General features: G+C 39.5%; 1 protein-coding gene across 7 annotated transcripts in view; it reads right to left on the bottom strand.

Annotated features, from left to right (window-relative positions):
- The window catches only part of LOC141539661 (very-long-chain enoyl-CoA reductase-like), a 96369-nt gene that overhangs the window by 22581 nt on the left and 46506 nt on the right, over window positions 1-27282 (bottom strand). For 4 of the 7 annotated variants that reach the window (XR_012481356.1, XM_074262734.1, XM_074262736.1 and 1 more), the window contains exons 2-8: window positions 22407-22457; window positions 21640-21691; window positions 20541-20585; window positions 16391-16494; window positions 14481-14596; window positions 12365-12470; window positions 4816-4881 (exon numbers count right to left, since the gene is read on the bottom strand). Coding sequence is in view for 6 of the 7 variants with exons in the window: in XM_074262734.1 (XP_074118835.1) it covers window positions 4816-4881; window positions 12365-12470; window positions 14481-14596; window positions 16391-16494; window positions 20541-20585; window positions 21640-21691; window positions 22407-22457 (540 nt within the window). In the remaining variant the exon portion in view is untranslated. The remainder of the gene's footprint in view (window positions 1-4815; window positions 4882-12364; window positions 12471-14480; window positions 14597-16390; window positions 16495-20540; window positions 20586-21639; window positions 21692-22406; window positions 22458-27282) is intronic. The other 3 variants (XM_074262740.1, XM_074262735.1, XM_074262738.1) reach the window with 1 other exon arrangement.

Here is a 27282-nt window from a genome sequence, read left to right as displayed (position 1 = left end):
GTAGCAATGCATGTATCAAGTACAGGACAGCCTCTTTCATCCCACGAAAAATCTAAAAAATACATAATGAACCCTAGGTAGCTTATTATCAGTTGCTAGAAAATTCTCCCTCTCCAATGAGCTTTCTTCTCTCTTTCCCTCTGCCCTTTTCTCCCATTTCTTTTCCTCCCTTCTAGTTCCCCCTCCTCTCCTCTCTCTCCCCTCTCCCCCATGCTTCTCAAGCCCCAAGTCATGGAATCTTACCCTCTAAGAGAAGGTGAGCCCCTGGGTAGCCCCAGCCTTGAGGTATCCTGTCTCCAGTCCCAAGGTATCCCTTCCATATGCATAATTGTTCTAAGTTCACAGAACTTTGCAATCATACAGGATCATAGAATCCTAAATTTCAAGTTGCAAGGAACCTTAGGGGCAGTAAACTCTGAACTAAAAATCAGAAAAACCTGTCTCAGTGATCCCAAAAAGTCACAATTGCACTTCCTCAATAGTCTTAATCTGTAAAATGGGAATAATAGCAGCATCTACCCTATCAAGTCATTATGAAGATTGAGAAGATTAAAATTGAATATCATTTTCTTACTGATCTTACAAGTAATTGATTTTGCCCCATAGCTACTCAGTTTGTGGCCATTCACCTCTGGATTTAGTTTAGAGATTCAGCCTGTACTGAACTGAAAGAAATAAAGGTTGTTTTAGTATTGTATATTCAACTCTTGTTATTCTATTTTGTATTTTATCTTTTTCCACTTCGTAAACGATTATACTCTGCAACCTGATTCTGTATTTCACGTAAAAAGACAAATTCTTTTCTTTGTCTCTAAGCAAAGAAGCTTATAAGTTCAATCATTCATCTCCCTCAGTGTGGCTGGATCGATAGGTTATACCTCTCCCATAAATCCTGCTAATTAAAGAGAAATTCTGCACATGGCTATGGTTATCTCAGCATCACCTGTAAATCAGGGCTGCCAAGGGAGGTTTGCCAGGTCCAGTTGCTTAAGTCTCTGAATGGTATCTGAGAACCAGTCCAAGGTGACCTTGTTGCTGTCTTAAGTCACCATCCTGTAGATTTCAGGAGGGCCTTATCTTGACCAGGTGCCTCCAACTCCATGACTATGACCTCAAGGTGCAGCTGAACCCCATAAATTCACAGACATTCCTCAGAAACAGAGAGGGTAGACTTGATCCCTCCTGTACCTGAGCCTTCCTTTCTTAATGTGACCAATCATAATTTCCTACATCCATGATGTCACCAGTCTCATTACCAATGATGTGATTTTTGTTCTGTTCTTTGTTCTATACTTATCAATGTGTATTGCACCACCAATTAGGGTCTTTTGGCTACTTAAGGGGGCAAGAGATCTGCTTTATTGATGGGTAGTTTCCCCATTAATAAAACATAACTTTGGGACAGCTAGGTGGGGCAGTGGATAGAGCACCAGCCCTGAAATCAAGACCTGAGTTCAAATCTGGTTTCAGACACTTAACACTTCCTGGCTGTGTAACCCTGGGCAAGTCACTTAATCCCAATTGCCTCAGCAAATAAAATAAGATAAAATATAACTTTGCTTGGAGAATTCTGCCTTAACTTACCCTTTTGCTTACAAATTCTATTGTGATAGGATTAACTGAAATGAAACATAAAGCACTTTACAAACTTTGAAATGTTGTAATAATGCTATTTATTTTAGAGAGATCACTAAATTCAAACCCAACTTCCCTCATTTTAAAGATGAGGAAACTGAAGCACAGAGAAATAAAATTCTTGCCCAAAATCATACAACTAGTATTTACGGATTTGAAGCCAGTTCTTCCTGGATTCAAATCCAGTTATATTGACTACATTAACAATCCTGATTATGTGATCTCTACCTCAGTACATTCATCAGTACAAACGAAGATTAAAAATAGCCAATATTGGGGCAGCTAAGTGGTGCAGTGGATAGAGCATCAGCCCTAAAATCAGGAGGACCCAAGTTCAATTCTGCCCTTAGACACTCTGGGCAAGTCACTTAACCCCAACTGCCTTACTGGGAGAATGAGAAATAGCTCCTACCTCCCAGGATTGTTGTGAGGATTCAATGAAATGACATTTATGAAAAAAAGTGTATTATGAAATAATTTTTACACCTTACCTATCACATCATGGGTGCTAAATAATTGCTGCTTGTCCCTTATCTCCAATCTTTACGTTTGATAACTTGAGTTCACTTAAGGCCCCTTGGTACCTTTTCCCCTCCATACTTATTTGGTATTTCAAGATTTCAGGATTCACAGAGAGACAGGGAAATAGAAAACAGTAGAACTTTATCCATTCCAGGCTGAAAGGGAGAAGCTAAAGACTTTTCCAAAAAGAGAAAACCCTCAGAAAGGACTCTTAGATGTGGCAGTCAGTTTGGCATAAAAACACATAACTGGTTTTTAAGACCTTTCCTTTCCTCTATTTTGAATGTCTTACAAACCCTGTGAAACACAGGTAACAGCCCAGACACGAGTAACTGCAGTTGATGGCAACCGGGATTTTTTTTTTTTTTTTTTTTTTTTTTTTACAAATTTCTTTCCTTTCCAAAATGCAATTTGAGGAAGCCAATGGCATTTCCTAAGCAAACAATGACTCTGGGGTTTGTGTTTTGTTTTGTTTTGCTTTCAAAGTCGGTTGCTATTGCAAGAATTTCCCAAAAAAATAAACTTGCTGGGACAGGAAGAAAACATTCACGTGGTGCTGGCAGTGAGAGAGCCCTTCAGGAAATGAGCCCAACTAGTTAATGGACTGAGGAAACCGGAGGCAGTTTGGCAGCCCAGTGCAGCAGAAAAGGACAGGCGGCTAGCGGGCTTAGTAAAGCAGGCCTCTGGAAAGAGCTGCCCTCTCAAGTCCTCACCATCTTGTTTCTCTTGAATGGGCATGAGTTGAAAAGAAGAACCATTGGTGAAAAGTGTCCAGGATGGTAAAGGCCGCATGAGGAACAGCTGAAGGAACTGGGAGATGTTTAGCCAAACAAGAGAAAAGCCCTGGGAGACATGATGAGTACTTTCAAATGAGAGACAGAGACAGGGAGAGAGAGAGGGAGAGAGAAACAAGTAGGAAAGAAGGAAAAGAGAAAGAAAGAAAAAGAAAGATTCATCTGATAGTAATAGGAGAATAAATTATATTTGCACATCATTGATCTGTCCAAGGTCATATAAGTAGTCATAGCAGAATCAGGACTGGAGCACAGGTACTGAGTCCAAACCTATCCCTCTTTCCACTAGAATCTAAGGCCCTTGAATTAGGAATTATTTTATTCATTGCACTTGTATCCCCAGGACCCAGCACAGTGCCTGGCACATAGTAGGCACTATATTTATATAACATTTATGTACATGCTGAATGCTTTACAATTTTTATCGCATTTGATCTTCACAACAACCCTGGGAAGTAGATGCTATCCTACATTTTACAGGTGTGGAAACTGATCAGTACTGGCTAATAATACAACTCCCTCATTTTACAGATGAGACCACTGAGGCCTAGGCTGATGAAATAACTTGCCCATGATCCCAGAGCCACTGTCAGAGCTGGGATTCAAATGCAGACCCTCTCACTTCTTATTCATTGCTCTTTAACAACACCACAAGGCCCCTTGAGTTAATAAAGGACAAACTTCTTCAGTTTTTAACCAACATGGAGCCAGGTGAATGGATTTCCCAGTTTCCTCACTATTTGTTCTTTCTTGATGGCTCTGTTCCTAAATTATGGCTAAGATGATCATCGTAGTCACTTGGACCCCGCTGACTGGTGAGAATTGGGCTTAAAACAGTTCAGATATCCCAAAGACCCTTCTCATCAAACCCCAGTAAGCACAATGAAGAACTCACTCTCTTTAGTGCTGAAATTGACTCTAGGGAACCTGGCCCAGGATCCTTTGGGGCAATGAGAACTCTTCATTTCCAAAATGTCCCCTTGGCACAGAGCCCTGAGCACAGATGGAGTCAGTGTCATATTTCGTTTGCCACCTCTTTGAAAGAGCAAGGATGTGCCAGAGGTAGCCTGTGATCTTACCCAAGGAATGTTCTCCAAATGCCGAATGCATAGAAATACTTTTTGCTTACTAAATATATATAACATATTATGCATAATATTATATATTAATATATAAAATACATGGAAATAAATACTTTTGGTATATTATATCATAATATAATATAGAATATAATGTGAGATATATATGCATTATATGTATTATATAAACTATATTAACTTATGTCATATAAACCATATATTTGTATTCTATGATATTTATACAAAACATAATTTATATCTTGTAATATATTAATGTAATATAATATGTTACATCTAATGCAAATTTATAAATATATAAAATATGGAATACAAATATATTGTATTACATAAAAGTTATATAAATTATATAAACATTATGCTCTGGGTAAATATATACATGTATATATATATCTAAAATTTACTTTTGCGCATATTATCTCTATTTTTCACTTACAATAAAATGTAAAGTCTTTGAGGGCAAGAACTAATTTTTTTTGCTCTTGCATCTCTATGCTTAGTACGATGCTGGGTGCAGCAACAAACCTTTCTTGAATTAAATTGAATGACACAGTACGGTCCACAACAATAATAATAGATTGCATAAATCTGAGTATCCCATCTAAGGCAGTTTGAATTTCTAAAGCACTACAGTGTCTCATCTTCCCCTTCCTGCTGAACATCATTTACCATCAATTCAGACTTACAAGATAGCTAGGTTGTGCCATAATACATAGACCTGGAGTCAAAAAAGATTCATCTTCCTGAGTTCAAATATAGCCTCTTACCAGCTGTGTGACCCTGGATAAGTCATTCATCCTTATTTGCTTCACTGTCCTCACCTGTAAAATGAACTGGAAAAAAAAATGGCAATCCCTTTAGTATCTTTGGCAAGAAAAGCTCAAATGGGCTCATGAAGAATCAGATAAGACTGAAAAACAGCTGTATTTCTCCAATTTGTCCAATCTTACTCTCAAAAATTCTATTTATCCTGTGAATTAGCATTCCCCCATTCTTTTCCCTTACCATTCTCACCCACTCGCAGACATCACTAGACATCATTCAAGTAAGGAAAACGCATATTTATCTACAGCAAATACGATTGACTTTTTAAGAGACTAACATTGCCATCAATCAATAAGGAAAGTGAGAAGAAAAATTCTGGATGGTAAATGGATCTAAGTGTCACTACATGATTTCTTTATGACTCATAACATAGGTTTATGTACATTTCAGCAGACACAAAGTTGGGTCTGTCACATGACTATATTTTCTAATTTCCCTAAGCTCATACAGTTTTCATTGTTTCAGATCATAAGCTGTCCCTATTCAAGAATTTGGATCTTAGTATGAGGTAGATTTAAAATAGTGAGCATATCTCAGGAACTGTTCACTACACTCAACTGGGCATAGAAGTAGGTGCTAGGTAAAAAGCACTATAAGGAAACCCTTGTACCCTCTCCCCCCCCCCAATTTTTTTCAAAACAATGTGCTATTAATACTAATTTGTAGATTTATGGGGAAAAGTAGTCCTAAATCACTAGGGGATATACCTGTTGGCATTGCTCAGGCATAGTTCATTCTAGAAATTTCAATCCCAGAAATAGATTTTCAGTTTGGGGTTCTTGGAACACAATTTCCCTAAATAAAAATTGTACTAGCACTAAATCTACTAAGAGTTGGAGAAATTTATGAGATGAAAAGAGAAAGAGAAGCAAAATAAAATGAGAAAAGGGGCAGGAGGGAGAAAGAAAAAGGAAAGAAAAGGAGGGAGAAAAGAATGAAAGGAAGAATGGGGAAGGGAGGGAGAGAGGGAAGAAGGGAGAGAGAGAGGAGGAGAGGGAGAAGGGAAGGAAGGAAGGAAAGAGGGGAGGGAGGGAGGAAAGAAAGGAGGGGAGAAGGGAGGAGGGAGGGAGAGAAGGGAGGGAAGGAAGGACTATTTTAAGTTCCTTAAACCAGCTGAGAAAAAAGATACAAATGAACGAACGGGAAATGAGAAAAGAACAGTGTCTGTAACTTGGAACTCCTGTCTACTCTTTGGCTTTCTCGATCTATGATGACCACTTTTAATAAGAGCACTCCACACCAGTAGTAAGCTGCCTTCATCCCGAGTGCCTCGCTGTGATTGGCCGGCTAGTCTGCCCCTCTCAGGTTTGCTCTGCTTGGAATGTGTCTACTTGCTGGTCCCCCCACGTGTGCTGTTCTCCCATTAGAATGTAAGCTTCTTGAGAGCCGGGGCTCTCCGGCTTTTTAGGTTTGCACGCTGGCACATGGCACCGTGCCCAGTGCACAGCAAGTACTTCCCAAACGCTTTCTTTATCTCTATGAGGGCAGGAGTAGCAGAAGTCCAAGCATTTCCAGCCAGATGTCTCTGCCAGAGCTATCAGACCAAAGGCTTGTTTTTCCAGATGATCAGAATGAGGGGGGAAAAGCCTCCAGTCACCCAGTGAGGAACACCTCAGGAAAACCCAGCAAAGACCCTTTTTTTGTTTTGTTCTCGCTCTACTTCAATCCATTCCCACATGCTGTAACAATGAACATCACGTTCAACAGCCATAACTGTGGGTCCTCTAGAACATAGCATGGTATAGCAGTACAATCCTTGGATTTGGAGTCAGAAGTTCTGGATTAAAATCCAGCCTTCGGCTATTAATTGTTTTTCTGAGTTAGTTTCGTGCTCAATGAGATGAGAGAATCTGACTCAATGACCTCCAAAGACCTATTTCAGCTCTACTACTATGTTGCATAGACGGTCCCTAGCTTGAGAACTGTCAGAGAATAGTTTAATGGGCTCTCTAGTAGTGACCAAGCTTTCCTACGTTGGGGAGTTGGAAACAAGTTCCAACTCGCTGTTTCTACACAGGCAGCGGGGCAAGGATAAGTATATATGTCTTGACTAACACAAGTCAATGGATATAAAACCTGTGGAAATGGGGTGGCGGCCGCAATAACGGTTGCTAAAGCAGTATTATCAAAACTAAGACCCCAGGCTAACACCCAGTCAAAGGGGTCCCCAGAGTCCTTACCTTATGAGTAAGTAACATCTGAGAAGCCATATGAACCGCACATAGAAGATTACAACTTGCTGCACTCAGTGTTCCATATGATCGAGCAGACTCTTAAGCCTGACCCTAGAGACTCTGCCCAACAGCTGGAAAGATCCTGCCCTTGCCTACTTCTCAGTATTTTTTCCTTCTCCACAGGGCTCTCTCCAAAGAGAATTGGAACCACCTCTCTCTCTGTGTCTGTGTCTCTGTCTCTCTCTTATCTCCTTCTCTGTATCTCCTCTGTCTCACTCTTATCTCTCTGTCTTTCTCCTTGTTTCTCCATCTCTCCATCTCTCTCTCTGTCTCTCTCTCTGAAGGTTTCTTCTTTTCAAAACCTTCTTAGTTATTATTCTCTCCCACCAATTAGGGTGGCCTTCTGCCAAATGCCTGAGGTTTGAAGCCCAGATGATAAGATTGCACTCAGGGAAGGGTTAGAAAATGCAAAGCAGAGTCAATTGACAAATATTTATTAAGTATGAACTATACTCCCAAAGAATGCTTTTCCTTTCCTTGGGCCCCACCCTTGACGTCTCAGTTTGACATTGGATGCTTTTTCCTCTAAGTGAAAGAAGAGTTGAGAGGAAACCAATAAGCAGAGGTTTTGCATTTTTTGTTGCAGTAGTAACCAAAAACAGCTACTCAAGCCCATCCTGTAAGTATCACTTTGCCTTTGCAGAAGGTTTGCGTTCAAATGCATGGACCCTGTGGGAGACCAGAGACTCCAGGCTGCTGTCTCCCTCCTCTTGAAAACATTAGGAAGCCCCGAGCATGGCAGAGTTAGCTGCCAGCCCAGCAAGACTGCCCTGGCCAGATAATGTGAGAAAAAAACAACAGCATCAAGTGACTGCAAAGAAAATGCTGATGCAAAAGGGAGAAGGCTCTCAAGTCCCAGGAGACTTCTTCAGTCATCAGAGCCCTAGTAAGAGAGCATTTAGACAAGGAGGCAGAGATCACAAAGAGCCAGCATGGCTTCATCAAGAACAGGCCAGGCCAGACAAACCTTCTATGACGAAACTAGTCTGTTAGAGGGGAATGTGGGAGATGATAGTCTATATCTGGGATTTTCCATGTTTTACTGATTCAGATTTGAGGCTGTACATACTGGTCCTTCTCGGTATGAACTCGGTATAACTGCTGATCTAAAATGTCCTGCAGAAAAATTCCAATTAGATTGGATCTTCACCAGCTTCACCCAGGCTGCCCAACCCACAGAAGTGCTACGTTTCAGAGCAATGAACAACAGAACCTAAGCCCATGTCAAGGGCACCTAGATACCTTTCTAGCTGATCCTGATTATCTTGGTCTCCTTCACAAACATAATCCACTCCATAACTGACTCGGGGGAAGCTGTGAAAACTGACCAGCCAATGGAAGACTTTTACCTTCTGAGCACCCTGAGCAAAACGGTCCAGAAGAAAATCCTCTCTTTAGTCTCCAGTGGAGTGGGTATCATCTCAAAAGAATAGTTATTACTAATTTTAGACAGGATTTGGAAATCTGGAATGTTACTGTCATCATCATCATCATCATTTCTTCTCTTCCTCCTCCTTTTTCTAATTTTTCTTCTCTTCTCCTTTTTCTACTTTTCTTTCCTTCCTTGCTCCTCCTTCTTTTCCAGCTCCTCCTCTTTTTCTTTCTATTCCTTTTTCCTCTTTCTACTTCTCCTCTTTCTCTTTCTACTTCTCCCCCTCCTTTTTCTCTTTCTACTTCTCCTTTCTACTACTTCTCCCCCTCTTTCTACACTTCTTTTTTCCTCTTTCTTTTTCTCCTCTTTTTACTGCTCCCTCCTCCTCTTTCTTCTCTTCCTCCTCCTTCTCTTTCAACTGCTCTTCTTTCTCTTCTTCTTTCTGTTCTCCCTTCTCCTTTCTTCTCCACCTTTTCCTCTTTCTACTTCTCTTTCTAATCCTCCTTCTCTCTACTTTTTCTCCTTCTCTTTCTACTTCTTGTCCTCCTCTTTCTCTTTCTATACCTCCTTTTTCTACTCCTCTTTCTACTTTTCCTCCTCTTTCTTCTTCTCTTTCTATTTCTACTCCTCTTCTACTTCTACTCCTACTTCTCGTTTTCTTCCTCCTCCTCCTCCTCCTCCTCCTCCCAATTTAGGAATTGCTGTATATGCATGTATATGCAACTGCTGAAGACCATCTTAATTTCCCTCTGGAGTGACCCTCAACACTACCAGTGTCATTATCGGACTGAATATATTCCTAATAGATAATAGAGCAAATCAGCTTAGACTGCCAAGAGCAGCCTGAATCAGGACAACTCATCTTTCTGAGTTCAAATCTACCATCAGACACTTCCTAGCTGTGTGACTCTGGGCAAGTCACTTCACTCTGTTTGCCTCAGTTCCCTCATCTGTAAAATGAGCTGGAGATGGAAAGGCAACTCCAGGGTCTTTGCTAAGAAAACCCCAATGGGGCCACGAAGAGTTAGACACAACTGAAAAAGGCGGAATAACAACAACCAAATTCCTGGCTTTGCTCCATGGCAGAGATAAGAGGCTCGTGTGACCCCCGTGGGAATACCCTCTTCCAACAGAGACTGCTGAAAGCTCCCCAGTTGCTACATGCCTAATGTGCAATAGCAAACAGCTCCCGTGTCCACATGTGAAGCTTCCCAGCTCCTGGAGGACAGAACAGAGATTTCTCATCTAGGACTCTGGAAGCCCCTCCAGAGGGGGAAAAGATTGGAAGAAGGTCCCTCCAAGTCAAGAAGCAGGGCTGTCCCCTCTGTGGGTGTGGAGTTCTGCCTCTTTCTCCTGGCTCTAAGCTGGGACTGGGACACCCTGGGGAAAGGGCTGCAGCTGGCTCAGTTGTCTTATTTTTTGGCAACATTTTCTATTCTAGGAACATTAAGTGAGATTAATGGACTTGATAATCAACTCTGGGCTGTGTCAGATGATCAATAGGAAAGGGACAATTTACAAGCTTTGAAATGTTTATGAAGCAGGATTGAGAGTTCCTATAGGGCCATTTGATTCCCCACCCCCAACAATGCTAGAGGCTTCAAGGTCACTTTTGTGCCAACCAAAATCATTTGGAGATCAAAGGTCAAGTTTTCACTCCCATAAGCCCTGGCCACGGGGCTGCACACACACACACACACACACACACACACACACACACATACACACACACACACACACACACACACACCCCATTCCTCAACACTGGGACCCATGGCTTTTAATCCCATATTCCACTGGAATTAACTTTGAGTAGTTTTTTTAGAGGGGAAGGGCAGTTTCCCCGTCTCTCCCAGGCTAGAAGTTCAGGGGCCATCCATCCCATACTGTTCAGCATGGGAACTTTAATCTGCCCACTTTTTCTCACCTGATTAACCCCTCCTTAGGCTGCCTGGCCAACTCTCCCTCTTGGAAATTTATCATGATGGGGTCATACTAATGGGGTCAGCTCAGAACTCCCTCCCTCCCATCATCCATCAGCCTCAGCTCCTAAAAGTGGGGATCACAGGTGTGCACCACCACACCCAATTTCAGGGTTGTCATTGATGATGTTGTTTTAACCTAATAGGATTAATGTCAACCATTTAATGTTTTCTTCCACCTCAGTAAAACATACAAGATTTTGTAAGATCAGAAATTTCGAAGTGGAAGGGACCTCCACAGCCCTACCTCATTTTACAGATGAGGCTATTGGGGCCCAAGGTGTCAAAGATGAAATGTTAAACATCAACCCAGAATTTTACTCGGAATCCAAAACTAATATTCTTTTCACAAGATATTCTGGTTTTCCATCCTCTGCTTTGCCATCCACCCTACAGCTGAACTTTCTTTTATGTCTCCCCAATTTAAATGGGAGCTTCTTGAAAGCTGGAACCATCTTTTTCCCATTTCTATTCTTAGTAATTAGCATAATGTCTGGCACATAGAAAGTATTTAATAAATGCATTTTCAATCATTTCACTTATTCATGCCCTGGTAATTGTCAAAGGTGGATTTCAGTATCTTCTACTGTCAGATACACTATACTTCCCACTGTACCATACTGCATCTCAATATATTGTCTAACAAAGGATGCTTAGGTGGAAATAGGTTTGGCCACCAGGAAACCCATCTCCATTGGTTCTGATCACTCCTCATCACAGCAAAGCATCTGAACAGAAAGGAGACCACTCTCTACTCCCTGGTTTCAACTCTTGCACAAAGGTGTTTCTCTAAGAATTTAGCATTTAGCATTTTGAAAATTATATTCTCAGAATACAATGTCTTCTATTATTAATTGATTGTAATTAATGTATATTATCATATTACTATAACACATATATTATAGATAATTAATCATATAATAGCATAACACATATATATAATTAATTAATTATATAATTATATTATATAGTGATATAATATCTTATATATAATTAATTTATGCTAATATAACATATATAATATGTAATTAATATAAAATTATGAATAGGCTTTTTTGAAATGGAAATTTATTGTTACATATTTTGACTCCTCCTTTTTGTCCTATTGTACATAAGACATTTTCTTTTTTTCCTATTTTGCATTTAAATACATTTTTTAAAAAGAAAATTGTATTCTTCCCACCTCTGACCCTTATTATTTGTGTGACATTGAGAGAGTGATTTCACTTTTCTGGGCCTCAATTTCCTCGTCTATAAAATGAAGGAATTGATTTAGATGACTTCTAGGGTCCTTTCTGTCACTAGATTTGTGGTTGCCCTCATTCCACCCTCCCTTCACCTAATCTATTCATTCTACCCAGGATAAAACAAAAGTTTGGAAGGATTTGCCCAAAGCTAGGGAGAAGCTCAAAGATCAAAACCAAGATGATAATTCAAGTCTCTGCTAGTCCGATGGTCTTGGGACCACTGGACCACTGGACCCTCTGGACTCTCCTCTAATTATGAAGAATTGCCGAAAAGGAGACACAAAAAAGGCCAAAACCTACAAGAATCTCCTTGGTGGGAGGATGGCTTAAAATACAGCAATAATTATGCAACTATCCAAAGAGCCAAGAGGGGAAGGGAAGGAAAACTGAAGGGATATGATACTTTGCAATGCTTAAAACATCAATAGGAAACTGTACTTGGGATTACAAGGGTGTGAGGGAAGGGGTCAGGTGGGGAGGAGAGGTTATGGAGGCTGAAATAATGTAGTGGGTAAGAAATCTTGTCAAGAGATCAGTGATCCCGGACACGAGGAGTCATTACCATATACATTACCACAAAGCCACAGCGAGGAGGAATGCCCCAGAAGCAGAGCAGGGAGGACCAGAGGCTGGTGTGCCAGCCTGTGAGAGTTTACCTTGAAGATACTCTTCAGAGGCATGGTCCCATGAGAGAACCGATGGACAAAGATGGTCTCAATCAATCGTTTGATGTAGTGGGAAGAATGGCAGATGCACGCCAGACTGGAAAATATAAGATAAAAGGGTTTGTTTAGTTTTTTTTTTTTAATGATAAAGATAATCTAAATTTATGTATAGTGCTTTAAAGTTTGTTAAATGATGTATATAAATGCTGCAGCTAGAGAGATGGTGGATAATTGAATGTCGGACTTAGAGATGAGGATATCTGAATTACTTAATTATCAGTATGACACTGGGCAAGTCACTTCCCATTTCTTAGAATCAGTTTTCCCATATATGAAATGGGGATAATAACAGCACCTAATAGAGCTGTTATGGGACTTAAGTGAAATAATATAGGGAAAAGGCTTTGGGAACTTTAAAGCACAATATAAATTTTATTATTGTTATTAGTATCTCTCTCATTTAAGTCTCATAAAAACCCTATGACGTGGACTATAGGTATTATCAACATTCTACAAGCTATATCAAGCTGCCTCTGAAATTATAACAAAACTTATAATTCATAAATCATAACAAAATTTAGCATTCACAAAGCACTTTAAGGTTTATAAAGAACTTTCCATAGGCATTATATTATTGGAGCCCCAGGTAGATGCTACTATCCTCCTTTCACAGATAAGGAAACTGAGGCAAACAATAGAGTAAATGACTTACCCTAGATCACACTGATCACTCAGTGTTAAACATGGGATCTGAAGCCAGGCTTTCCTGTTTCTGAGTCTAGCACTCTCTTCATGGAGCCACACTAACATTTCCCCCTTTTGAAAGGCAGAGACTGCCTTGCTTTTGTATTTGAATCATCAGAGCTTAGTATAGTGCCTGGCGTACAGTAAGGGCTTAATAAGGGTATCTTCATTCATTTATGCTCCCTCAAGACACAGGTATTGAAAATTATCTGGAGTCAAAGTCAGAAAATTAGTATCATTTCTACTAAACCTTCCTGGCTTCCCAAATAGTTCCCAAAGAACTTTTTTTTTATTATAGTTTTTTATTTACAAAGATATATAGATATAGATATAGATATAGATATAGATATAGATATAGATATATATCCTATATCTATATCTATATCTATATCTAATTTCTCAGCATTGTCCCTTGCAAAACTTTTTGTTCCAATTTTTCCCTTCCTTCCTCCCACCCCTTCCCCCAGATGGCAAGTAGACCAATACATGTTAAATATGTTAAAATATATGTTAAATACAATATATGTATACATGTCCAAACAGTTATTTTGCTGCACAAGAAGAATCGGACATTGAAATAGTGTACAATTAACCTGAGAAGGAAATCCAAAATGCAGGCGGACAAAAATAGAGGGATTGGGAATTCTATGTAGTGGTTCATAGTCATCTCCCAGAGTTCTTTCGCTGGGTATAGTTGGTTCAGTTCATTACTGCTCTAGTGGAACTGATTTGGTTCATCTCATTGTGGAAGAGGGTCACGTCCATCAGAATTGATCATCATATACTATTGTTGTTGAAGTATATAATGATCTCTTGGTTTTGCTCTTTTCTTTTTTTTTTTTTTTCGCCTGAGGCTAGGAAGTGTTAAGTGTCTGAGGTCAGATTTGAACTTGGGTCCTCCTGAATTTAGGGCTGGTGCTCTGTCCACTGCGCCACCTTGCTGTCCCGGTCCTGCTCTTTTCACTCAGCAGTAAGAACTTTTGTTTTTATGGGTTATGTCTATTAATACTTGCCATTTTAAAAATGAAAACAGTTTTGACTACAAAGACCCCCTAAAAGGGGTCTCGGGAACCCCCAAGTTCTTCAGGCATACTCTGAGAACTCCTGAGCTCTAGGATTAATAAATTCTTGCCAAGTGATTTAGTGAGTAGGGTGCTGTATCTGGAATCAAGAAGCCTCACTTCAGATGTTCATTAGCTGTGTGACCCTAGGCAAGTCCCTTAAATCTATATGTGCCTTTGTTTCCTCATCTGGAAAATGAGAGATCTGGATTCATTAGCCCCCTAAGGTACCATCCAGCTTTAAGTTTATGATCCCATGATCTATGGCTGATTGACTGATTGGCATTCCTAATAAGACTCACTTGACAACAGGAAGTCTCCTTGACATGAGTTTCTTTTCCAGGCCATAGACAAAAGGCATTCGGAGATAAAACAAGAGGTAGACGAAGAGTGAGCCTGCATATTCTATCAAAAACACCTGCAAAAGAAGAGAGAGTTTCAGAACATGAGCCCCCTCTTGGTGGTCCCATTGCTGATAATTCCCATTTATATGGAGATCACTATCTTGATGACCAAGAAGGAAAGAGATGAGGAATTCACAAATATTGGAAGGGTTTCTATTTTTAAGTTAACAAAGACATCATTTTGTCCCCTCTAAAAGATAATGACCCCTTCAAATGAATCAAGGCATTTCTAGCCACGAACTTCTCAGAAACATCAAGCTTCATCTAAAGCAATAATCAGGGCAAAGATCACAAAATGAACCTTGGGCTATCCAGCATGAAAGTTATCCTCAAATTAACTTTTTAAGACAAATCAAATTGGAAAGGAGGAATGGTTTCCCTTGATATTCTCTGGAAGTTGCTTTCAGTTCTGAATATATGATCCTATGACCTTATGACACAAGACCTTGAGAAGGACCACTTTGAAGGGAATCAGCATGGGATCAAGCCAGTAAAAAGCTCAGATGAGCTGTGAGGCAAGAAGTAAGGAGGAGGTAGCACACTATTTGGTTACTATTTTAACAAATATTGCTAACTTTCCATTGGCTTTAGGTGTTTCTCATGGCTAAGGATACAAGTGCTGCTGCAGTCCTCTAAATTTCAGCACCATGGGACAAAGTTCCATTGATAAGCCTTAGTTAAGCCTTCAGACAACTAGGAGGTGTAGTGGATAGAGTGCTATGTCTGGAGTCAGGAAGATTCATTTTCCTAAGTTCAAATTTGGCCTCAGACACTAGCTGTGTGACCCTGGGCCTTAACCCTATAGGCCTCAGTTTCTCCATCTGTAAAATGAGCTAGAGAAGGAAATAGCAAACCACTCTAGTATCTTTGCCAAGAAAAATTGGACATGATTGAAAAATGACTGAACAACAACAAGGTAAAGCTTTTGATTCCATTAGCTGTGCCCTATGTTCAAAGGTGACAGTGATAAAATGTGAGAGCTTTCCTCTTAACAGCTTTTAGCCTTCAGAAATGCTGGCAATCCCCTGAAGTTTCCACCGCTACCACAGAGATAGGGAGGGAGAGAAAAAAAAGGGAGGGAGGAGGAGGGGAGAGGGAGAGGGAGAGACAGAGACAGACAGACAGAGACAGGCAGGCAAAGGGGAGAGATAAAGAGAAAGATGTAGAGAGGGAAGAGGTAGAAAGAGAAAGGGAGGGAGGGAGAGAGAGAGAGACAGAGAAAGAGAGAGACAGAAAGATAGAGAAACAGAGACTGACAGAGAGACAGACAGAGATAGAGACATAAAGAGAGACAGAGACAGAGAGACAAAGAGAAAGAGAGAGACAAAGAGACAGAGAAGAAGGAAGAGTCCATTGGAGGGGATCCAAGTTTTACTTTGGGAGGAGGAGGAAGCTAGAAGAAATTCCAAAGGGGTCATCAACTTTTCCTGCCTGAGAGAGAAGGGAGCAGAATACAGAGGGACTTTATGGTCTTCACACTGGTTGAAGTAGGTTCAAGACTAAGAGGCCTGTGAAGAAAGGCGGGAGGCAGGACTGGTTCCTGCCGGGGTGGCACAGGTGCCCGGACTGCAACTCTCCTAAGACACGGTTAACCAGGAGGACTTTAAATCACTCAGGGGCAGTAGGGAGAAGCTACTCAGAGATGGGAGCTCCAGCTCTGGTCCTTTGGCTCCAGAATCAGATCTTCTTACTGGAACAAATCAAATTAAACCCCAGTCCCTACCTCCCTCCTCCTCCCCAGTGCTGCAGTGAGAAAATGTCTAAAACGGAAGCCTTCTCTTGAGCATCTCTCCTCCTCATTAACTTACCATGGTCCAGCCGATCTGTGGCCCCAAGTCTTTGAAATAGAGGGTGGCCGTTGTGCCGACCGGGAGTCTTTGCAGGATCTCCTCATTCCTCAAAGCTTTTCCCTCTGAGAAGAAAAGAGACTCATCTGGGTGAGGGCAAGAGAAAGGAAACGGGACCTGGGAAAGAGCCATAGCCAGTCCCATAACGGGCTCTGGAAATGCGCCGGTACATGTTTGATTCATCGGGAGCTTTTCCAACTGTAACAGTCTCCTGGGCTGCTGCTTGGAGGAAATGTTTGATGATACTTGCACTAGAAATGTTCCTCAGAGGAAGCTAGCTGGATCCCTGTACCTGGAGTCACAAGATCTGAGTTCAAATCTAGTTTTAGATACTTACCAACCATATACCCTAGGCAATAACAGTAGCTAACATTTATATATAATATACTATGTACCAAGCATTGTGCTAAGCACTTTACAATTATTATCTAGTTAGATCTTCACAATCCTACTACTGTTATTTTCATTTTATAGATGAGGAAACTGAGGCAAACAGAATTTTAATGACTTTCCCAGGGTCACACAACTAGTCAATGTCTGAAGCCAGATTTGAATTTAGAGATTCCTGACTTCAGCTCGGGCATTTTATCTACTGTGTCTCCTAAATTGTTTAACCCATCTGCTTAAGTTTCATCATCTATAAAATAATTGTGCCTGCCTCCCTGAGTTGTGAGGATAAACTGAGATATTATTTGTAAAGCATTTTGCAAATTTTATAGAACATAAAATGATAGCTATTATTGTTATTATTGCTATGAAGAAGAAAGAGGAAGAGGAGGAGAAAAGGAGGAGGAGGGAAGAAAAAGGAGGGGAGGAAGAGGAGAGAAAGAGAAGGAAGAGAAGGAGAGGAGGAGGAGAAGGAAAAAAACAAGAATGAGGAGGAGGAAAGAAGAAAAAATTTTCATTTTCATTCAAGACTACAAAAGCAAGCATAGAATCCTTGGATGCAATTATCAGAATCCATCTATGTCACCCTGAATTTGAACAAGAATCTCCATCCAGGATTTTACTTTTTCTTATTTGGGGGGACTTTATTTCTCTATCTTGCCAAGGTTATAAGTTCAGTTACCATTCATGAGCTGTGCCTACTATTGATAAGTACAGGAGCTTTGGCCTGGTCCATTTCTGACATGGGCTGGTCTGCCCCTTCCTTCTTTCTTTCCTTCCTTCCTTCCTTGCTTGCTTGCTTCCTGCTTGCCTGCCTGCCTATCTTCTACAATCAGGATTAAGTGATAACCTTGTCCAGGGTCACACAGGTAGTAAATGTTTGAGGCCACATTTGAATTCAGGTCCTCCTGACTCTAGGACTGGTGCTTTATTTACTGCATTACTGAGCTGCCATTATGAGTTACCCTTTCTTAGATAGCCTGCTGGTACCCTGCTCCAGGGGCTCCTACTGAGGCTGTACTTGGTGAGGACATCTATCAGCTTTAGCTTGACTACGGTTTAGGACTCCTGAGTTCAAGCAATCCATTAGCCTCTGTCTCTTCATTAGAGTAACTATGGGCATGAGCCATCACTCCTGACCCAGGCTTTTCTGAATGACTTTCACTGAAAAACTCATCCCCTTCTAAGGTAGCCCTTTCCATTTTGGTATCATTCTAATTGTTAGGAGGTCTTTCCCAATATAGAGCTGTAATCTGCTTCCTATCCTCTTCCCTGGTTCCCTTCTTCCACATGACAATCTTTAAATCTTTGAAGATGACAATCCTGGTCCTCCCTGAGTCTCTTTCAGGTTAATTATTCTCAGTTCCTTTGACTGTTACTTTAAATCGTGAGCTCCAGGCCCTTCATTATCCTGGTTGCCCAATCTCTAAGCATTTTCTAGTTTATCAGTTTATCAATTTGTAAAGTGCCAATGCCCAGAACTAGGTGTGGCCTGGTGAGGGCAAAGTACCATGAGACTATCTTCTCCCTTGCTCTTCCTGGCTCTAGTCTGTCTTAATGACCCCAAAGATTACATTAACTTTTTTTTGGCTCCCCTATCCCATGTTGACAAATATTGGGCTCAAAGTCCATTAGATTCCCAACTCTTTTTCAACTAAATTGTTGCCTAACCATGTTTCCTTTGTGGAATTGTGTCTTTTCAGTAACTAGCTTTTAATGAAGTTATCATTATATTTTTCATCTCTGTGCCTTTCCATGTGCTGTCCCTCAAACCTGAAATACTTCCCCTCCTCCCTTCTTTCAGTGGGAAGCCCTAGCAACATTCAAGAAACAGCTCAAATGATACCTTCATTAAGAGGTTTTTGCTAATTAGCTTGTTATTAGTTTTCCTCCAGCCCTTAAAATTACTGTGTATTTATTTTCCATATAATTTGCATTTACTTAACTCGATATATGTTGATTTTCTCCTATAATAATAATTACTAATATCTGTATATCAATTTAAGTTTTGTTAAGTTCTTTACATATATTATCTAATTTTATCCTCACAAAATTCAAAGTAGTTGCTATTATCTCCATTTGTTTCCTTCAGTTGGGAAAACAGACTGAGAAAGGTTCAGGATCATAGAGTAAATAAATTTCTAAGAGAGGATTTGAACTCCAGTCTCATGACTTCAAGGGTGGGGAAGAAAAGGAATAAGCATTTATGAAAAATCTACTATATGGGGACAGTTTAGGTGTTTTTACTGACCATGAATGCAAGTGTTGCTAGCACTCTCTAAATTTCAGCACCATGGGACAAAGTTCCAATTGATAAGCCCTAGTTAAGCCTTTTAGTAGTTAGGTGGTACAGTAGAGTCTCAGGACTTGAGTCAAGAAGATTCAAATTCCTGAATTCAAAGCTGGCCTCAGACACTTACAAGCTGTGTGGCCCTGGACAAGTTACTTAACCTTGTTTGCCTCAATTTCCTCATCTGCAAAATGAACAAACTACTTCAGTATCTCTGCTAAGGAAATCCCAAATGGTGTCATGCATGGGACACAACAGAATAACAACCACAAATAAGCACCTCTGTATGTTAGACGGTGTTACAGATACTGTTTTACACATATGATCTCATTTGATCCTCACAATATTCTTGCAAAGTATAATCCCCATATGTAGTTAGGAATCTAAGGTAACAGAGGCCAAATAATTTGTCCAAAATCACACAGCTTCTGTGAGATTACTTTTGAATGCAAAACTTCCCAACTTCAAGCCCAAATCTCTACCCATTGCACCACCAAGCTATCTCTGAGGGAAGTGTGCTAACCACCCTGCCTACTAGCTGCCTAGAAGACTAGAAGTTTCTTGAGGACAGGGACTTTTTACTTTTGTCGTTGCATCTTCAGCACCTAGAATAGGACCTGGCAAATAATAGACCTTTTGTAAGTGTTTGCAAAATTAAATTCAATACCCAGGTGCCTGCTTTTTCAGCAGATTGGGCTCTCATTACAACTGTAAATTGATCCTAGAAGATACCATAGAGACCATTCCTTCCTTTCAGAATATAATAATAATAATAATAATAATAATAATAATAATAAATAATAAATATAGTTGGATGATGATTATTATTATTATCTTATCTAAAGAGTATGATACTATATTCCAGGCACTATGCTAAGCTTTACAACTATTATCTATCTGTTATTAGATCTTTTTAAATTACAAGACTGGAGGCAGATCTTCAGTGGACATGGAGAAGAAACCAGCATTTACCACTGCGATTATCAGCATCCATTAAAAGGTAAGCTCTTTGAGGGCAAAGATTGTTTCTGTCTTTCTTTGTCTCCCAGGTTGCCATATATTAAATACTTCATATGTTCTTGTTGACTTGATTGATTTAAGAAATAAATTAACTGAAATTCAATTGGTCTATTGTCATGAGACTAGTAAGTACAGAAAGCAGGATTTAAATCCCAGTCTCTTCTGCCTCCCAAGTCCTAGCCTCATTCCATAAGGCCACTGACATCTTGGAAAGATTGTGGAGGTAAAGACTAGGGACTCACACTCATTCCATTAAGCATCATCCCTAATAAGCAAGCACTGCACCTGTTGCCACCACCAGCTCTAGCTAGCACTTTGTTCATATGAAGAACTCTTCTGAAGCTCGTGGTGTTGGGCTTGTGCCCTCCCTTCCCAAATGCTTCCCAAAATGATGTTTGATTGGCTGATACTTACTGGGATCTAGTCTCATTGACTGTCTTGCTGGATACCATTGAGGATCTGAAAGAGAACCAATAACAAGAAATATCAAACATATACATAAACAAATATACGCAAAATAAAGACAAAGTAATGGACGTGTAAGAAGTATTAGCAGCCATGGAGCTGGCAAAAACTTTGGTATGAAGCATTTAATTTGAGTTTTGAGGGACATTAGATGGCCTAGTGAATAGAGCAACAGTCCTGAAGTCAGGAAGATCTGAGTTCAAATCTGACCTCAGACAGTTAATATTTCCTAGCTGTGTGACTTTGGCAAGTCATTTAACCTCAACTGTCTCAGCAAAAAATAAATAAGTAGGGGGCAGCGAGGTGGCGCAGTGGATAGAGCACCAGCCTTGAATTCAGGAGGACCCGAGTTCAAATTTGATCTCAGACACTTAACCCTTCCTAGCTGTGTGACCCTGGGCAAGTCACTTAACCCCAGCCTCAGAAATAAATAGATAGATAGATAGATAGATAGATAGATAGATAGATAGATAAATAAATAACTGAACAAACAAAACATAGGTTTTTTTTTAGAAAAGAACATATTCAATATGAGAATTAGACCAGTATTGCTTGAAACTCATATTAGGTTCAAGTAAAATTAAAGTACCATTATAGATGACTTAAATAATTGCTTTTAGATGTATAAATAAAAAAGAAAGTCATTTTGAGACTCATTGCCACTTAAATTTTTTTTTACATTCAAAATTTGTTTCTAAATTAGGTAGGTCTTTCTCTAAAACAGGGGTAGGGGATATCCAGCCCAAGGGCCATATATGGTCCACAAAATCATTTGCTAAGGCAACCACAAGCTGAAAGCTAAATACAACCACCTTCTGCTGCTTGAATTCTATAAGTTGATAATTTTGTATGGCCTATAAATGATGTTTATATATCTATATCTGTAGACATAGATATAAGCTCCAAATGGCCTATGGCAGGAAAAAAGGTTCCCCATTCCTATTCTAAACAAATCAATAAAATTATCATTTTCATCAGTATAGGAGACTGTTGTAATGAATGGTTTGTCTATGCTTGGTTTACTTTAGAAAATATACATAGTACTTACAAAATTTATGGAACATCAATCTGATGTCATTGATTGAGGCATGTGGTTCAACCTAGGAATCAGAAGTATTTGCAATTAGTAAATTAACCAAGAGATGTCTTTTAATTAGAACATACATAGAAGATTAGACAGTTTCCTGCAACATGACTCAAATCTAAAGACTTGGATATTTTCCAAGATTAGTAATGTAAAAGGATGGTTTTCCTCTCTGGGGGATTCAAATTAATCAAATGATTCAAATTCTTTAAGGTATAAAGTTGGATCAAGTGAAATCCCCCCAGGATTTAATCTAGAGGCAAAAATGTGGCTGGACTAGGAAGACTAAAAGACTTGTTTGTATCTATTGCAATTGATACCTCTATAACAGAGGTGGAGTTCTTGGCTGGAACTAAGTAGATAAAACTGGCTATACCACTCTTCAGAAAGATGAGTTTTACAGGAAGCAAGGCTTTTTAAAGAAGTACAAAATACAGAGCCATAACCATAATGAAATAACTGAGGCTTTGTCCTTGAACATCAACAGTCTAGAAAAATATTCTTCCCCTCTGCAGGGGGTTCTTCTAGAGCCATAGGAATCCAGCTCTTCTCCTGATGGTCTATGAGCCTTCCCCTTACTACTACCCATCTCCTACTCCAGTCTGTCCTTGGAGACTGATCTCTATGAATACCCAGCCCCCATTTGAATTTTTCTCAAGATTCAGAATTCTTAGTCACAGATTTGATGAAGTGACATTTTAGTGACATTTTCATGAATTCATTGTATTTACCTTATCCAGAAAGCATAGTTGTTTCTTTGTCTTGTAGTCAAGGATTTCCACCTGTGGAGGAGGGAGAAAACAGAAAGAACCCCACTTATTATCAGTACCTTGCTAATTATCTCACCCACTCAACCTGCCGAATATATGAAAACTTGTCTTAGGAACTCTCCATACATGCTTTCAGGTGGAGTGGTCATAAGTAAAAAACCACATAAGGTGATATGGAGTGCCACCTGGCAAGACAAAAATCTCATCTGGTTCTGCATAGAGTCTGTGTGTGTGTGTGTGTGTGTGTGTGTGTGTGTGCGCGCGCGCACACGCGCGCGCAGTGGGTGCATGCAAGGCACTAAAAAAAAAAAAATTTGAAAAAAAATTTCTGCTATTTCTTTTATGGTCTTCCATACCATCTATGTTTGTTTTTTTAAGTGTCCAGTGGAACTCTAGAAAGTCATTCAAATCTCATGCATACCAATCCATTCCCTACCCACATGTTACCAATGTAGTAATGTTAATATATCATATTTACTTTAAAAATTCCCAATAGCTCAAAGCCCTTGGAATGCCTTCTCTCTTCTACTAAGCCAGATATTACTTGTTTTTCAGCCATTTTCTTTAGGAAATGAAAGATCTTGCAAAGGTGAATTAACTTCTGTTGGGCATTGAAAAGTCCTTCGCTATAGAAAAAGTATGTATTAAGTGCCTGGTCCATGCAAGGCACTGTCCTAGGTACTGAAAACTATATGGAAGCAAAAGTAGACCAGGGCCTGCCCCAATCTATCTTCCCAGTCTCATTGTACATGACTTCCTTTCCTGCACTCAGTTTAATCAAACTAGCCTTCTTCCTATTCTTCATATAAGACACATGGCAAGGTGTTCGCATTTACTGTACTCATTTCTACACTTCTAAGTCTCTCAAGTCTCTCTCAAGACTCATTTCAAGCATTACTTCTACATGAGAACTCTTCTGACTCTTCCACCCAGCAGTGCCTTCCCTAGTCCCCTATTATGAACTTTTATCCCTTTTATCTTTTCTCAATTCCTGACAGAGAGTAGGTTCTTAATAAATGTTTGTAAATTAATTGAATGTATTTCTATAGGCATTACGGAATATAAAACATATTTCCTCACCATGATCCTAAAAGGTAGTAGAACAGATATCAGTCCCTTTTTTGTAAATCAGGAAAACAAGATTTAGAGAAGTTAAATGACTTATGTAGGACCACACAACTCCTAAATGTCAGGACTGGAATTAGACCCCAGATCTCCTAATTCTGAAACCAGGACTCTTCCTCCTTGTCATGGAAACTATACTATTTCATAATGTCATAGATTTAGAAATAAAAGAAATTTCAGAGGTCATCAAATCTAACTGCCTCATTTTTCAAATGAGGAAACTGAACCAGCAGAGGTTAAATCTTTTGCTTAGGTCACATGGGGAAGGAAGTAGCAGAGCCAGGATTTGAATTCAAATGGAAACTGAGGCCAGGAGAAGTTAAATGTCTCACCCAGATGACATAGGCAAAGAAGGAAAAAGGGGAAGCATTTGAATTCAGGTCTCATGACTCCATATTCATCATTCTTTTTTCTCTGTCTTGGTACTCCCCTGTCTTTCTTACGTAGAGTCTCCAGAACTGGCTGTCCCTTGTATTCTCGGTTCCTACAGTGTCTTACACAGAAGATTCTTTTAAATAAACATTCAATGAATTAGAACTCCTTGAACTGGATTGGACTGAATTGAATTTGATTGAATATTCTAAGGCAACATGAATCCTGCTAAGAACAAATAGTCCTAGACCACCCTCTTCACATGCCTCCAGATTCTGGGATTCTATCCAGTACCATAAGGCACATTCTCAGTCATCCTGGCAAAGCCAAACTGCTAGAGATTTATGTGCAGCCAAAAGCTGAAGTTGCTCACCTATGAACTCACCTGAAGAGCAATACAAAGAGCATTCTGTGGCCTCAGTTAGCTTAACACATTCAGGCTTGTCTCACAGATGCTACCTCTGCCTCCTCTGTCCTTGCTAGTCTCTCAGACATGTGTTTTGGTTCATTAACCCCAATCCTGCTGGTAAAATAGCCTATGTTGATAACTGCAAAATTGTACTTCCTGTTTTCAAGGGATCTGACAAAACACTACGACACTATGACTTTTAATAGGTGGCCTGAAGAAATACCCAAGAATGAGGGCAGCCAATGTGCTAGGCTCTAGGGCTGACATTAGAAGGTGTGGGAGAAGGGGGGGGGGGCTGTGTATTTTAGCAATGTCAAACTCAGGCTGCAAACGTCCTAGTGTGCAGGAATCAAATTAAGATGTAATTGGGAAATGTTTGACAAAATTGAAATACAACATATTATACAACTGACTTAAACTTGTAAATTTTTTCAATATGTGATCCTCAGGGATCTTGTTTCATTTGAGTGTAACAGTGCTGGTCTTTATGGCATTATTTCTGAGGGGGAGGGAGTGATTTATGCCTGAAACTCCATGATTAAAATTTAATTTCTTTTGCTTAAGCCAAAGAGACATAAGTTATTTATATTCTGCTGTGATGCTGTTGAAGCAAGAACAACAGAATGAAGTTCAGAAAGTCCAAGATCTATTTCCTACCCTGATATTTCTTTTCTATATGACCTCCAGCAAGGTGTTCAACTTCTCTGGACTTCAGTTTACTCATCTATAAAATGAATGGATAGTGCTAGTAACCTTTAATAATAATAATAGCTAGCATCTATAAAGTACTTTAATGTTTACAAAGCATTTATATAATTTGATCTTCACAACAATCCTATGAGGTAGATACTATTACTATCCCCATTTTGCAGATAAGGAAACTGAGGCTGAGGGAGTTTAAGTCACTTGGCCAGGATCACAAAACTAAAAAGTGTATGAGGCAGGATTTCACTTGGGTCATCCAGTACTTTGTATACCATGCCATCTAGCTGTCTTTAAAATTACCCCAAAGATGAACTAAGCCATCATATACATGAATAGGAAGACTTTCTATGTGAGTAGTCATGAATGCCCAGCTTCTGCTTAACAGTTCCTAATATGAGAGGACCCAGAGAAGAATGAAAAGAGCAGTGTCTCTGGAATCATGGAATCTATGTTCAAATCCTCCCACTAATGCTTAACCTCTCTGGTTCAATATTCACCAGTATCCCCCTGTGTCTATCAAAGTCTATAATATTAGACCTGGTCCATGGATCCAGCTCATCAGGATCTTTGGGAATTCTTCCTTCATTCCCAAAGAAGACCAATAACATCACAAGTGTGATATCTTAACTTGCTCATGAATTGGATTTGAATGAAGCAGAATGGAGCAAAATTGATGACCCTGTTCTCTCCTCCACTGTCAGGTAGTATTTTAATTGTCCCTTTCAGGTATGTGTCACCTGAAAATCAATTTAGTCTTCATGGAACTAGTTTATAAAAATATTGAACAGAGAAGAGTCAAGAACATACTACACTTAAAGGTTTTCCTCTAGTATGACACTAATTATATGATCACTCTTTTTGAAGTTTGGGAACTTAATCATTTCTGAATCCAACTAATTCTACTGCAATCTAGTCCATATCTTTCCAACTTTTCCACAAGTCTATCATAAGAGAATGGAAAAAATAACTGGCCAAAATCCACACTTACTGTCTGAAGCATTGCCTGATCTATGGCACTTTTAAAACAAGATAGAGTTACTCTGACATGACTATGACCTATTCTTGAAAAAAGCCATGCTTGTCCTTCCCAATCGATGCTTCCTTTCTAAATGTTTATAATACAATCCCTTTTATCCTTAGTTTTTTGCAAGAAGCCAAAGTCAAACCCATTGGTCCACAAGGTAAAGACCTTAGCCCTCTTCCACATTTTAAAAGTCAGGAGAATATTTGTCTGGCTCCAGTTCTACAATGTTTCCCTCATTCTCCACAATTTTTAAGAGGTCACTGGCAATAGCTCGGCAGTCATATCTACTGGGGTTTTCAAGCCTTGGGAATGCAGTTATTCTGGGCTTGACATGAGCCTTGAATTCATTGTTGAAATAATAATAATAATCACTATTAACAATAGTATTATTTACTAGTAACTTAAAACAGTGTTAAAATGCACATACTATTCATTTATCTTGGGTTCTAATTTACTATTAGCCATTTTAATTCTATCCTTCCCAGGCTCAAGATCATTCTTCATAGACAAAATAAAAAGCATATGAATTAAATATTTTTGTTTTCTTTTCATTAGCCCATCTTCTATAAGAAGTGGTCCTATCTCATCCATTTTCTTGTGACTGTCCATTAGCCTCAGTTGTTTCAATGTGATTTTTCTAAAATGGTACCAATCTTTTGTTTTTGTTTGATCCGTCCCCTTTTTTTCTGTCTTTTATTCATTTTTAAAAACTCTAAGTTGGTCAATGAGTTACCTGTGTAGTCACATCATCTCTTGGATAAGTCCTCCTTTCTTCCTCATTAGAATAGTTGTTTCTGTCAACAGATTTTCTCCCGGAAGAAATTCCCATCCTTTGGGGGATATAATTTCCCTCCAAACCTTGGGATTTTAACCCTAGATTTTCTCTGGATTTTTAAAAATCTGTTTTTCCTAAAGCTAGTATATATTTTAGAGTATGTCTTGCTTTCTTCTTCTTATCTGTCCTGAGCTCTAAGATGGAAGGATCATTTCCTTTTTAGGTATCAATGATTTCTACTTCAACAATCATTTTCTCTTTGTTGATCAAAATTAGATCTAGAGCTCTAACCTTTGGAAGAATGAATAAATCCCTTGTAGCTCTATATGGGGTTATTAAAATCCTTCCAGAGTCCCTGAAAGGCACTATAGTAGTGATCAAAAGCCAGCCTCAGAACCAGGATAACCTAAGTTTAAAGGTCTGCCTC

Source organism: Sminthopsis crassicaudata, chromosome 4, assembly GCF_048593235.1.
Source record: "Sminthopsis crassicaudata isolate SCR6 chromosome 4, ASM4859323v1, whole genome shotgun sequence".
Classification (NCBI taxonomy): domain Eukaryota; kingdom Metazoa; phylum Chordata; class Mammalia; order Dasyuromorphia; family Dasyuridae; genus Sminthopsis; species Sminthopsis crassicaudata.
The sequence above is the reverse complement of the archived record's forward strand: the minus strand, read 5'-3'. Positions and strand labels throughout refer to the sequence as shown.